This window comes from Typopeltis vanoorti, chromosome 16, assembly GCF_054136105.1.
Source record: "Typopeltis vanoorti isolate ZY-2024b chromosome 16, IOZ_Tvanoo_1.0, whole genome shotgun sequence".
Taxonomy (NCBI): domain Eukaryota; kingdom Metazoa; phylum Arthropoda; class Arachnida; order Uropygi; family Thelyphonidae; genus Typopeltis; species Typopeltis vanoorti.
This window is the reverse complement of record NC_143564.1, coordinates 76,780,953-76,795,354: the sequence shown is the minus strand read 5'-3', so window position 1 is coordinate 76,795,354 and position 14,402 is coordinate 76,780,953. Positions and strand designations below refer to the sequence as shown.

At 33.8% G+C, this 14,402-nt stretch overlaps 1 protein-coding gene across 2 annotated transcripts in view; it reads right to left on the bottom strand.

Annotated features, from left to right (window-relative positions):
* LOC150098141 (heterogeneous nuclear ribonucleoprotein K-like) overlaps positions 1 to 14,402 on the bottom strand; it is a 168,778-nt gene that overhangs the window by 12,742 nt on the left and 141,634 nt on the right. For both annotated transcript variants that reach the window (XM_090406541.1, XM_090406542.1), the window contains 2 exons: positions 6,844 to 7,078; positions 2,910 to 2,993 (listed from right to left, as the gene is read on the bottom strand). In XM_090406541.1, the coding sequence (XP_090262667.1) occupies positions 2,910 to 2,993; positions 6,844 to 7,078 (319 nt within the window). The remainder of the gene's footprint in view (positions 1 to 2,909; positions 2,994 to 6,843; positions 7,079 to 14,402) is intronic.

Below are 14,402 nucleotides of genomic sequence, written 5' to 3'. Positions count from 1 at the left end.
ATATCCTCATTTTTAATGTGATACTGCTCTTGCTGCCATCTGTTCACTCCACTAATCTTTCTCAGAACTTTCATATCTGAAGTCTCCAGTCTAAGTGTTATTTCTAACCCAGCTATAAGTTAAAATTGGTTTGAACAATGTCTTGTATATAGCTATAGTGTTTTGACTTCATTCTTATCACATATAAATTTATTCAACTGACTTCCTACCATACCAGATTTATAGATTCTGTTGTCTATTTCCATATTTATTTTATCATCCTCACTAAAAATTGTGCCTAAATAGCTGAAATGTCTTTCTTGTTCTATAGGTTCACTATTTAGAATACATTTGATGTTTTTTGTGTTCATTTTCATACCAGTTTTATTACAACAGTTATTCAGGGAATCTTGCAGACTTGCAATGGAATTCAGAAGTAGAACATCATCTGCATAAAGTAAAGAGCTATCATATGATAGCAAAATCTAATTTTAATATCAGGTTTTATGTCGATATAATGTCTCATTTACACTCGGTAAAGTTTTTTTTTTCCCTAAGTTAGTACGTGGGCTGTTCAATAAGTAATAAGACTAATTTTACTGTGGCGAAACCACTCATCACAATATTAATTTCTGTGGAATAAAGAAATGTTGCTGTATGTATTAACAAAAGAGGTTGATAGATGGCGTATACGGGTTGATGTGCCAGAATGTCACGTGACTAAACGCAAGTGCTCATCGACGTGCCTACGAGGTGCGACCAGTCTTCGAAATGGAAGTGTCCTTGGAACAGCGTTATGCGATTAAATTTTGTGTGCGTTTGCAAAATTCAGCATCGGACACTTTTAACATGATACGCGAAGCTTTCCACGATGAAGCAATGTCGAGGGCAAGTGTTTTTCGCTGGCATAAAACTTTTAAAAAAGGAAGGCAAAATGTGGAAGATCTTGAACGTGAGGGAAGACCTTCAACGTCCATCACAGAGACAAATGATCAACACAGCAGCGATTATCATCAAGCACGTCAAAAGAAAGCGGCCATTGCTGAAGAATGGCTTCTTATTGCACCACGATAATGCAAGGCCACATATTGCTGGTTGTAGTGGACGTTTTGCAGAAGAACAACACAGATATCCTACCACACCCTCCATACAGTCCTGATCTCGCACTGCGCGATTTCTGGCTGTTTCCTCAGCTCAAGAAACCACTAAGAGGCTGCCATTTCGAAAGCAACAAAGCATGTGTAAAAGCTGCAGAGGCGGTTTTGAAAGAACTCTCAAAAAACGGACTCTCGCATGTGTTTAAGAAGTGGACGCAACGTTGGGACAAATGCATCGCGTCTCACAGTAGTTACTTTGAAAAAGACCATGTAAATGATGACGATTAAAGGTAATCTGTTTTCTGTATAAATATAGCCTTATTACTTATTGAACCTACGTACATCTATCATAAGCAGATGTGAAACTGCAAGTGATTCTATCAAGTAGGTTTTTTTTATACGGTTGTTGGAAGCCAAATGTGTTGTTTGTATCTCTTGAAATGGATAAAACTGAGTATGTGCAATTATAAAATTCTTTATAAAAGAAGGTTTAACGCCAAAAGAAATTCATCAAAGTTTATATGCGCACTTTTCCTTCATTTTCGACAATTAAGAAATAGGCTGCTGAGTTTAAACATGACCATAGCAGCCTTGAAGATGATCCATGTTAAAGACGTCCAAAAAGTGTAACACCAGAAATCACTGATCAAGTACACGATATGCTATTGGATGACCGGCGAGTCGAAGTGCGTGAAATTGCTGACACTATAGGCATTTCAAAAAAACGTGTAGAATATATTTTGCATGAAGAATTGCAAATGAAAAAGCTTTGTGCAAGATAGGTGCCGCACTTGCTCACAGCAAAACACGCATGAAAAGCTCTGAACAGTGCTCGGGGCGTTTGAACAAGAATAAAACTGATTTTGTGCATTGATCTATTACTATGGATGAGACTTAGATTCACCATTACACACCAGAATCCAAATAGCAGTCAAAACAGTGGACAGGAGCTGGTTGTTCAGCACCAAAGAAGCCAAGGTCATGGCATCTGTGTTTTGGGATACTAAAGGCATTTTGTTTATTAATTATTTTGAAAAGGGTAAAACAATAACCAGGGAATATTATTCCGATGTTTTAACCAGCCTAGACGATAAAATGTGAGAAAAGACCCAGCTTGCAGAAGAAAAAAGCATCTTTCATTAGGACAATGCACCTGCCCACAAAGGTGTTTTGGCAATGGGAAAATTAAGGGATATGCACCATGAATTGTTGGAAGATCCACTCTATTCCCCAGATTTGGCTCCCTCTGACTTCTATCTCTTCCCAAAACTAAAAATCAAGTGAGTCTGTTTCAGTAGCTGACTTTTCACTGTTTGCCCTGGTTCCTTGAAAAAAAGTAGAGACCTTGTTTGTTTATCCAGACCATACAGCAGTTGGCAACATTTTATCGTAGTCTTACCATCCTTGCTTTTGGTTTAATTCAGTACAGAATTCAGTTTGGTCAGCTAAATTCCAAATTGCCAGTCCATCTTCATTTCCTATCCAGGTGGGCATCTACTAGCATACATCATTAAAAGATGGGATTCAACATGAAGTCAGAAGCCACAGATGGTTCTCTGCATTCCTTAGAGCAATGTTGGAAGTCTCTGCCCCATTATCTAAGCAATCAGATAAAGTGAGTGAATGAGCGTGTGTGTGTGTGTGTGTGTTATGGTGAAAATACCTCTAAATTATATATCATGTATAATTATATACTCATTTGTTTATTAAAGATGCCATCACTCATATCAGCTCTGAAGATGATGTTACAATAGGGAAATGAGCTCATTCGTAAGTTATAACATCAAGCAAAAAAGAACAAAATTATACATATAGAATGTGATGCATACTTACATCATTTGGAATCTTTACTTTTGTTGAAGAGGTATTTGTATTGGAATCATATGATGGTTTAGAACCAAAGAACTCTCCTGTTCCCTATAAGAGGAATTTTTTTATTATTGTATAAGTAAATTAAATGAGTAGTCATGAAATAAGAGGATGACATTTAGGCAGAGAAATCTGAGGAAATTACTTAAAAATTATTAAGCAGTTAAGTTCTTGAAACCCTTACTCTCTGGGTGTGTGTGTGGGGGGGGGGGGGGGCACATTCCCTTTATGATGATTTCGATCCAACTGAAGATGAATGTCACCATGTATATTAACTATTTCTACATATTCATTATACAATTCTGACTGTGAAATCAATTTTTGATAGAATTCTACATAAGTAGTTCATAAAGAAAAACAAACTTTTATCATGTAATTATGAATATGTAATTACAGTTATTGACATAAGAGACATCGATTTCCTCATATGTACCCCAAAGGGGTGTTCAAATTACTATGACAACTACATGATTTAAGTTTACATTATATTTACATTAATCTCCTATCAACAATTTTCCTCCAAATTACTTGTAAGCACTATTGGAGGAAATGTGAAGCATCAGACTAGGTGAAAATTAAAATTGCAACTATATTTAATAAAGGAGATAGAGGTGACTGTAGTACTGCAAAATTTATTAGTAAAATTTTGAATAAAAAAATATTGTAATTGATCTGCTCTCAGAAAAACAAAGTTTTTGACACAGAAGATCTTGTATAGATAATGTTTGTCTTAAAACAAATTATCAAAAAAAAAAATAATAATAAAAATAAATAAAATTTTATTTGGACTTTATAGACTGAGAAATGTTTTGATAATGAAAACACAAGGATATCTGCTACATTTAAAACAAGCCATATGAAATTTATATAAGAAAATAGAAATAAAGTTAGTTAATCAGATAACACATCATCATCATTTTCCTGATATGTACCTGCGAGGGATGTTCAAGTAATTATGACAACACTACATGATTAAGTTTACATTATTATTAATCCTCTATCAACAATTTTCCTCCAACTCAGTCTATTTTGTGAACACTCCAATATTGTCATTTTGTGCTTCTAAGGCATTTCTGACTGAATCAGTCCACCTAGACCTTGGTCTTCCTATGGATCTCTTTCCTGCCATCTTGGCATCAAACATCTGTTTTGCTGACTTTATTCACCCATTCTATTTAAGTAGCCATATCACCTTAGATCAGCTCTGCTGACACTTTCTAATTTTCTAATTATAACACACAGAGGTATAAAACTAGTAGATCATGTGGCCTACAATGAATGTGAAGGCCAAACAAGAGCTTCTCTGTCCCAATAACTCGCCTTCCTCATGTAGTTACTTATTATTAAGTATCCACTCTGCTTGGATGATGAAAAAACCAAATTAGCAATTTGGGACTTAACTGAATACTGTTCTGAATTGGTAGGTTATCCAAATTAAACAAGATTTTTGGTCCAGAGGGACTACTGAAAAGTGAGCTAATGGAACAAACTCAAACAGAACTGTAAGTGGAGTTAAGAGAAAAATTACTGTAATAATCTATCAACATAACTGGTGTTACCAAGAAAAAGAAAGATAAGATACTTCTAAATAATATGTATAGGGTAACTTATTCTAATAACAGGGATTAGAATTAAGAGGAAGTAACAATAATAGTATTCAACACAAAATTAAATTACTAATGAAATGAAGTTGAGTTTAAGTAGTTATTGACAAATTTCTAAACAAAAACTGGACAAAGATTTATTAGTACTTATTGTTCCAAGGTTCAAGTGGTGCTAGGAGAGTGGTAAAAAGGTAATGCTTGTTCTTGATGAATATCTAATCCACATAAAAGAAATGTGACATAAAAATCTGGATAGAGTATTACAGCCAACAACGACAAAATATCAATGAGCAACTCTGCCTGGACAGCATACACTGAAGTTATCTCCAAGGATTAAAAATAATAATAATAAAATAAGCACTTCATGATGAACCAGAAACACAAGCAGTTATGCAAAGATTCTTAAGAGAGGAGACTAAATGAAAATCAGATGTGTTTAAGCTAAACAGGGAATGCCAAGACCATGCATTTTACTTTTTCATATTTTACTGTTAGAATACTTTATGCAGTTTCACTCAATTTTATTAGAGAAATTTTATTAAGTTCATTTTACAAGAGTGATGAAAACAATTTTAGCATATAGATCTGAGAGCAATATACTATACAACTGAACATATGGTACCAGTGAGAACTTCATAAAAAGAAGATATTAAGAAGGAACTTGACAATTTTAGTATTCACTAATGTAAATAAAGCTAACAGGGAGTTTGATGCAATTAGAAGTACCTTAGAAGGCCAAAAATAAGATTGGAGAATACCGAAGTCCCGATAATATTAATTTTGGAGAAAACTGTTGAAAGAATCAGTAATCATTTCACCATCCTGTGTACCACTAAGGATAAATAGCAGAAATTTGATGAAAAGTAAGAAAACTGAATAAATATATCCTTTATTCCCAAAGGGAGTGGGTGAAGCTCCTTTAGTCCTAACTTTCTGAAGAGAAGTAGGGAGCCAGTCCATTCTTCAAGCTTCATCGATAGTGAGCCCAAGCTATCAATAAATCAAGGTTTTTCAAAATAAAGCACATGGCAGACAACTGCCATGTCATCCTTTGGCCTTATTGAGACTCATTCTCATCTGTAATAATGGAAGTTTTTATCAAGTATATAGTTGCATAATTATATACAAATTTCTATATATATATAAAATTAGACAAATATAATTTACCAATAACATGCAGTTTGTTTAATCTTTCATGAAGCTCTTCATATTGTATGATAGAAGCATTTAAAATCGGGATCCTTTACATTAACTACATACTGATTGTGGGAACAATCATCATCATGCTTGTCAAGGATTTAGGCCTAGAGTAGCTTGTCCAAGCCTTAGAAGTGATTGTTGAATCTCTTGAGGACATCCTGGTTTTCTTTTTCCTAATAGTTTGTAATTTAAGGCTTGTTTTGGTAATCTTTATTTAAATTCTTTCAACGTGTTCCATCCATTTGTGTTTATTTATATTTTTTTAATTTTTTCATTTCTTTTGTGATACTTTGCAGTTTTTCCATAAACTTCATTTCAGCTGTTATTAATCTTGTTTGTCTTTTTGTTTTATTGTCCAGATTTCACTTCCATACATTAGGACTGGTAGGGCTAATGTATTGTATACTTTTAGTCTGGTTTGTTTTTGAACTAGGTTTGGTTTAAATATAGAGTTAATTACGCCTGTTATTTTTAAGTATTTTGCAATTTTTAGATTTATATCTTTTTCATATGTAATCATACAACTTAGGTAGTTAAATGAATTCACCTGTTCTAAAATAGTAATAGATTACAAGATTTTAGTTCTTGTTGGATCTTGTCCTTTAAAGGCCATCGTTTTTGATATTATCATTCCATAATCTTTGGCTATCTCATTTAGATCTAAAATAGCTTTCTGTAAGTTATCTTCAGAATTTTTAATTATTATTGTCATCAGCAAAAAGGAGTGTTTAAATTCACAGTAGGACAAGGATGGAATGCTTTGATGGAAATTTTTATTCAATTTTATTATTATTTCATTTAGATAAATATTAAAGAGATACTGAAATGGGACATCTCTGTCAGACTCCTTGGTTTATCTCTCCCGTAAATGATAGTTCATATAATCTTATTTGTATTTGATTATTTCCATATATACTTATGATAGCTTTTAGAATATTATTTAGTATTTGTCTTTCTTTTAATATGCTAAATAAAATTCTTTTAACTTTGTCAAATGCTTTTTCAAAGTGAATAATGTAATACGTATTTCCAAATTGTGTGAACAATATTAATTTTAATATAGTGATATCTTTTACACAAAAAATGAGAATTACCTGTGATCCAAATCCTTGTCCACGGCCTGGTGGGCTTCCCATGAGACTTGGAGATGAACCCATATGTCCATTTAGACCTTGTGGACTTTGGAAACTACTACTTGAAAGTAAAGCACCTCTACCAGTCTGCATGCCATCACCCATATCCAAGCTACCCATTAAACTCATTGACCTCATTCCATCTGGGTGACCCATCTGTCCTCTGCCACCTGCCCCACCAAAAGAGCGGCCACTCCTGTAATTTATAAATGAAAATAAGCTAAACAGAATCCCAAGAGGTAATATAATGTTCAGTAACTGAAAATTTTCAATAATTACTGGAACTTTTAAAAAATGATAGTTTTTTTTTTTTTTTTACCATGCTGAAACTAGTGGATATAAATGAATTATGAAGAAAGATAGTGCCTTGCCCATGCATAAAAATATGAACCATATAGAATTTTTTAAAAAATAAAAAAAAAAAACATTCATGGTGCTCACCTAAAAGTTAAATGTAAGAAAAAAAAATTAGAAGCTTAACTGTAGTGTATCTCTTAATACCTAGCCAATATGCTCCTGATTTACCTAATTTGAAAGCTTACAAATTTCAATTTATTGCTGATGCTTTAAAATATTCCACCTGAAGTCAAATATTGCCATTTCAAACAATCCATTAAATCAACTTCAGTAGTAATATAAAAACTTTTTGATTAGTAAGAGGGACAGATGATCTTATTACCTACAACTCTTACTAGCTCTCCTTCCACTAGTCCAGTTAGATGTTTTTGCTATAAGCAGTGATTAAATGACAATCATACTAGGGATGTGCCAAATTATGATTTGACTGAATAACCTAATAGTGAATGCTCGGCTTGAAATTTGGCCAGGGCACTGAATACTAGGCTAAAGCAATAACCAATTAAATTTTATAAAATGTTTAAAAATATATACAGGGTGTTCGGGATAAATTTGACATATTTATAATTAATTATATTTTTCCGTAAGTTACATGTATTAACACACACTTCTCTTCATTTAAAAGTTTGGACCCTTCTTCATTCATATACAAGATGTCAGAAAGGATGGATAGCTGGAACCCACCTGAATCATGGAAGAGAATAACTTGTATCATGATGATTCGTGCCCGCCATCAAAATAAGGATATTACGACTGCTGCCCAATGCTCCCTGAATACAGTAAAAACAATCAGGCATGAACTAGAGACTTGCAATGGTGACTACGAGGATGTAGCAAGAAGAAAGATCCCTAGCAGACGATCTGATTGCGTTCGTACAGCAGAATTCCTCGCAAATCTGCAGGAACAGGTGTTGAAGAACCCTGGCATTGGAATTCGGGCTTTGTTCGTGGAGTTGCTAACTGTAGTCAAGCCCTGGATAACAAGGGTAGCCAATGGTAGGCCGTATGTATGGCAGCAGGATTCGGCCCCTTGCCACACCTCTGGGAAAAGTCAAAAATGGTTGTCTGAAAATTTCTACGACTTCACCAGTCCAAATGTTTGGCCTCCAAACTCCCCAGACCTTAACCCCATGGATTATTTTGTATGGGGCGCAGTTGAAAAAGACACCAATCGCACTTCCAGTAATACAAAAGCCCAGTTAATGGATAAAATTAAAACAGTTTTTGCGGCCCTTCCCAGGGAGACCGTAGCATCAGCTTGTTCGAGGTTCCGAAGCAGAATTGAAGCTGTGATCGATGCTAATGGTGGTTATTTTGAGTAAATCTTGTTGATAGTATTGTAATTAACTCTGCCTGTAATGTTTTTTTGTCAATTCATTAAATTTAATAGATACAAAGAAGATTTTCTTTTTCCTTACGAAACTGTCAAATTTATCCCGAACACCCTGTATTAAAAAAAACTGATAAAAAAATTAATATTTATATTTTTTGTTCAAAACATTTGTTTATAAAATTTAATTCACTATGGTTTGGCTGAATATTTGGTGCTTCAGCCAAATTGAAGAATGAAAACACATTGAACAATGGGCAATAATACTTCCCCTAACCACATAAAAATGCAAAAATAAATATACATATTCATTTTATAACCCCATACACACTTATATATCTGCCCAGGCATCCCTTATATTTGCCTTTTATTGGGGATTTTTTAATCAAAGTTTTGTGGCCTGACAGCTGTTTGGAACCAATGGTTTGCATCCAAGATACAAGAACAAAAACAAATTCAATAACAAAGCAATAATGTGTCAGAAAGTTGCATTATAGTATTTATACATTTTATATAATATGTACTAGAGGGATCCACCCTGCACCCCACCCCAATGTGTTTGTCTCATGAAGGAAAACACATTGTTGGATGTTTCAAAACAATAAAGAGACATAAAAAAGTTTGGCTTATCTTTTTATATATATAGAATATATAAACAGAGAAACATGGAGTTTCTCTGTTTATCTATTGTTAACTAGTGCAAGCTACTTATAAAGAACTGAGAGGCTATGATTTTATAGTGAAATGTATTTATTAGGCTTAACAATCCTCAATAAGCTCTGTGCATCACAACTAAGTTTTTCCTAAATTTAGTTGCAAAATACAAATGGATCCATAATATTCTCCATAGTATCTCAAATTAATGCCTCTTTACTTAATAATATGATTATGCACCTACCAAGAATTTGCTTATGAATTTTAACAGGATTGTTATGGTATAACTAACAGAGGGTTATTGCCCTTTTACAGTTTCTGTATGGTCATTGACGAGAACAAAGAGTTCATAACAACTGACATGTATCCCATCAAGGGGTGTACAGGATATGAAAGTACTACATGAAAAATTTACATCATTACTAACTTCCTATCTACAATTTTCATCCAAATCAGTCTGTCACTTGTCAAGACTCCAACATTATCAGATCTTATATTTCTATCGTCTAAGGCACTTTGTACCATATCAATCCACCTATATCTTGGGCTTCTTCTAGGTCGTTTTCCTGCCAACCTGGCAGAGAACGCTTGTTTTGCTAATCTTTCCTTGCCCATTCTGTTTAACTGACCATACTATCTCAGATTAGCTCTGTTAACGTATTCTTGGATGCTGACAATGTCTAGTTCTTTTCTAATATCCTCATTTTTAATATGATAGTGCCACTGATGCCATCTGTTCACGCCTCTAATCTTTCTCAGGACTCTCATATCTGTGGTCTCTAGTCTTTGGTCAAGTGCTTTACTTCTGACCCAGCTCTCAGATCCATAAGTTAAAATTGGTTTGAACACTGTCTTGTATACAGCTAATTAATGTTCCAACTAATTTCTCTCTTATTCCATATGAATTTATTCAGTTGACTTCCTACCATACCAGCTTTGTTGATTCTGTTGTCTATTTTCATATTTAATTTACCATCTTCACTAAAAATCGTGCCTAAGTAGCTGAAATGTTTTACTTGTTCCATGGGTTCTCCGTTCACAACAATTCTATCTATTTTCATTATCTTTTTATTGCTGACCTTCATGCCATATCTATTACAGCAGTTATTCAATTTAGTCAAGGAATCTTGCAAACTTGTAGTGGATTTATTTAGAAGTATAACATCATCTGCATAAAGCAAAGAGCTGACATTAACATCTCCAATTCTGATATCATGTTTAATACCACTTTCCTTCATAATGTGATCCATATAGATAATGAATAACAGAGGGGATAATGTACATCCTTGTCTCAGGCCTGATTTAAAATTAAACCATCTTCCTGTGCTTCCTTCAATTTTCACTGCTAACTTGCAACGCAAATAAAGACTAAGTATTGCTTAATATAATGTCCCATTGACACCATATAACTGTAACGTATTGAATAGCTTCTCTCTTGGCACCTTGTCATGTGCCTTTTCCAGATCGACAAAACTGAAATACAGATTTTTGTTATATTCCCATGAGTTCTCAACCATTTGTCGCAAAGTGAAGATCTGATCCCGACAGCCTCTATTTGGCCTGAATCCAGCTTGTTCTTCACCAAGCTTTTCTTCCACAATTCTTCTCAACTGTTTCTCAAGTATACTTACACAAATCTTGCCAGGAACTCAGTAAGGAAATACCTCTGTAATTCTCACATTGTTTTATTTCCCTTTTTATACATGGGTACTATTAGAGCTCTACTCCATTCATCAGGAATTCGTCCCTCGGTCCAGGCCTTCTGAACTGTGCAGTGCAGCCACTAAGACTTTTATACCACCATGCTTCAGCATTTCTGGTCGAATATCATCTATTCCTACTGCCTTTCCACATTTCAGACCTTTGATGGCTCTTTCTACTTAAAGTACAGATATGTATTCCTGATTGTATGCCTGTTGAGTGTTTTTTACCACTTTGCTATCACCGCTTGTTTCATTTAGCAATTTTTCAAAGTAATTACTCCACAGTTCAAGGATATTTTTTTTCCCCATTTTCATGTCACCTTTATCATCTCTAACTCCTTTTACAGCACTCTTTCCTCCATTTCTAAGCTTCTTCAACAACCTCCAGAATATCTTACCACCTTTTTGATATTCATTTTCTATGTTCTTGACAAAGTCCTCCCATGACTTTTGTTTAGCTAGTTTTACACATTGTTTAGCCTTCTTTCATTTGTCTCTGTATTCTCTAAGAGCACAAGCTGACTTATTTGCCAAGAACTTTTGATATGCTTTCTTCTTTTCCTTTACTGCCTCCTTAACTTCCTGCGTCCAACCATGGAGTACTGATTTTTCTATCCTTGCAGACAACCTCACCACATGCCTCTTTGGCTGAATCAATCAGGGTTTTCTTCAAGGCTTGCCACTGAATCTCCAGGGTTTGGTTCCTGTTTTCAAACTCATTTTTTCTTCAACAATCTTTCTGTATTTTAGTCTACAGTTCACATCTGAGAGCTGCTCAACTTTTAGTCGCTTCAAAACTTGCTTACATGTTATTCTTTTCAATATGAAATTCAATTTTATCCTGCTCAAGACTAAATAGTGATCACTTCCAATTTCAAATCCTCTGTACATTCTGGTGTCCTGCACCAGGGAGAAAACATCACTATCAACAATAACATAGTCAATGAGACTTTTCTTATTCCTAGCCTCTTCTCTCCATGTGAATTTGTGTACATTTTTATGTTGGAACATGGTGTTAGTAATTACCAGTCCATGTCCTGAGCAGAAATCCAACAGGTATTTGCCATTATTATTAGCTTTGCTCTTTTCTCCAAATTTTCCCAAAATATTTTTGTATGCGTGACAATCATTTCCTACTCTGTTATTTAGAACCCCAACTTTTCCTTTTTCATTGTGTCAGTTGCTTTCTCTAAAGCATCAAAAAATTCCTCCACTTCTACCTTAGTAGAACCATAGGCACAAATAAGTCTCATTGTGATATTCCCCATTCTGATATTTGCCCACATTACTCTACTTGAGACTGACTGCCATTCAAGAAGATTAGCCTCGTATTTTGTGTTGAATACTATGGCTACTCCTCCTTTTCCTTGATTGTCATTGCCTGAATATAACATTTTGTATTTATTGCTCAGAAAGATTTCACAGTTTTTGTCTTTTTTGTTTCAGTCACCCTTATTATGTCGATCTGGTACTTATCTAAATTCCTCAGCTAGCTCCATTTCTTTGTCATTCAGGCTTCTTATGTTGATAGTACCGATCTTTAACTCTGGTGATATTGAGTTGGGGTGTGCTTTCAAACCATCAGACCAGTGAAACCTAATCAATGCACTAATAAAAGGAGAATATGCATGCTCTTGTGCAGAGTTGATGTTCTTTAAATAGTACAGGCAAAGGCAACTCCAAGGCTATGTTCTCAAACTCTGGTAATTAGTAATTTTTTGTAACTTTTAGTTTCTTTATGTGTTTATAAATTTCTTCTCCTTGGAAAACTTTTTTGATGAATATGCTAGTAAATAATGTCTAAAGAACTTTTCTCTGAGAAATTGTATTGTGGAATAAGTTTATTTAATTACCCCTGGAAATATTCCTTTTCCTGAACTGAATGTGGCTTGTTATCCAGTGATTTCAGCTATGTAGTGCAAAGATTTTGCTTTTTCGTCAATTACATCCTTTTTTTTTTTTTTTGTTTGTTATGAAATAATGTTTATTCTCTTTTTAAAACTGTGAAATATATATATAGAATAATTGTGGATTTATTGATCAAAATGAATTTGTGATAAATTATGAATATGAAAAGAATTTTATTTATTTTTTTAGCATATTTGGAACAAGCCTAGGGTTTGGTTACTTCAGAAGTATTTCCCCTTTTGAAAAACTTCGAATGAATATGCTATTGATTGATGCCAAAATAAATTTTCTATGAGAAATTGTACTGAGAAATAGGTTTATTCAATCATCCTTGGAAATCTTTCTATCCCCCCCCTCCCAAACAAGTGAATATGGCACGTTATCCAAAACAGTCATTTCAGCTATGTAATGAAAAGATTTTACTTGTTTGTCATCTACAATCTTTTTTTTTAAGATTATTCATTAACTTTTCAAATAACACATTGTTTTGGTGGATTTACTTCAGATCCTGACTGCTTACTTGTTCTTGCTCTTTCATTTGATATTTCAGTTTCATTTTGTTTTATAAATTCATCACTATACTTGTGTTTATTACACAATTAATCAGATGTCTACTTCCTTTTTCCTATGCCACCCATATATTTTTTAGTTTGTATATTTCACATTTTGCAAAATTTGAATGTTCGCATAAATTGTAAAACTTCAGATTATTGTTTTATATTTATGGTCAAAATTGTACTCTTAAATTTTAAAATTTTATTCATTATATAAAAAACTTTTAAGACTGTATAACATTAACTAAAATAAAAACACCAAACAAAAGTGCCTATAGCAAATTCACAGGCCTTTGTAATGGCACAAGGTAAGGGGAGGCGTTTCCCAATTCTTTGTTTGTTACGATACATGTAACAGGAATTTTTCTGCTGTGGCTGGCTTAATACCAAAGTCAAATATTTAATATTTGAAAAAACATGATGAATAGTGAACATTTGGCAGATAACCCTCTCGACTCTTTCCAACATTTTTTACTAGTTCTTCCAGATATACCATGGAGGTCACCTCTCTTCTCAATAATCAGATCACAATATTGTGCAAATTTTCTGTCAAGGAAATACTCTTCCTTCAAAAATTCCCAACATTCCATCACCTTTGACACTGCAAGAGTTAGATGGGAAGACCTCCGTAACGTGTACACTTCTTTTCCATGGTCACTCTATTGGTTCTGATATAAAGTACCAAATGCCTGCTCTTAACTGGTATGAACACATTCATCTCCCCATTCTACCTAAAATACTTGTCCAAATTCTAAGCCATAATAAGAATAGAAGATGTACTAGCAAAGTAGTTGGTATACATTAATTGATTGCCTTATCTTAAGAGAGAAAAGTGATTGATCTTAGATTAATATAACCATCAATTAATTAAGAAAAATATATACTGAAGCATTTTAAAGACAGTTGAATTTAATGTCATCACAAACAGGTGAATGTATCGAGAAATTTAGTGGAAGTGAATTAAATAGAGGGATGTCAAATGCTATGCAACAAAGAAAAAAAAAAAACTGAAAA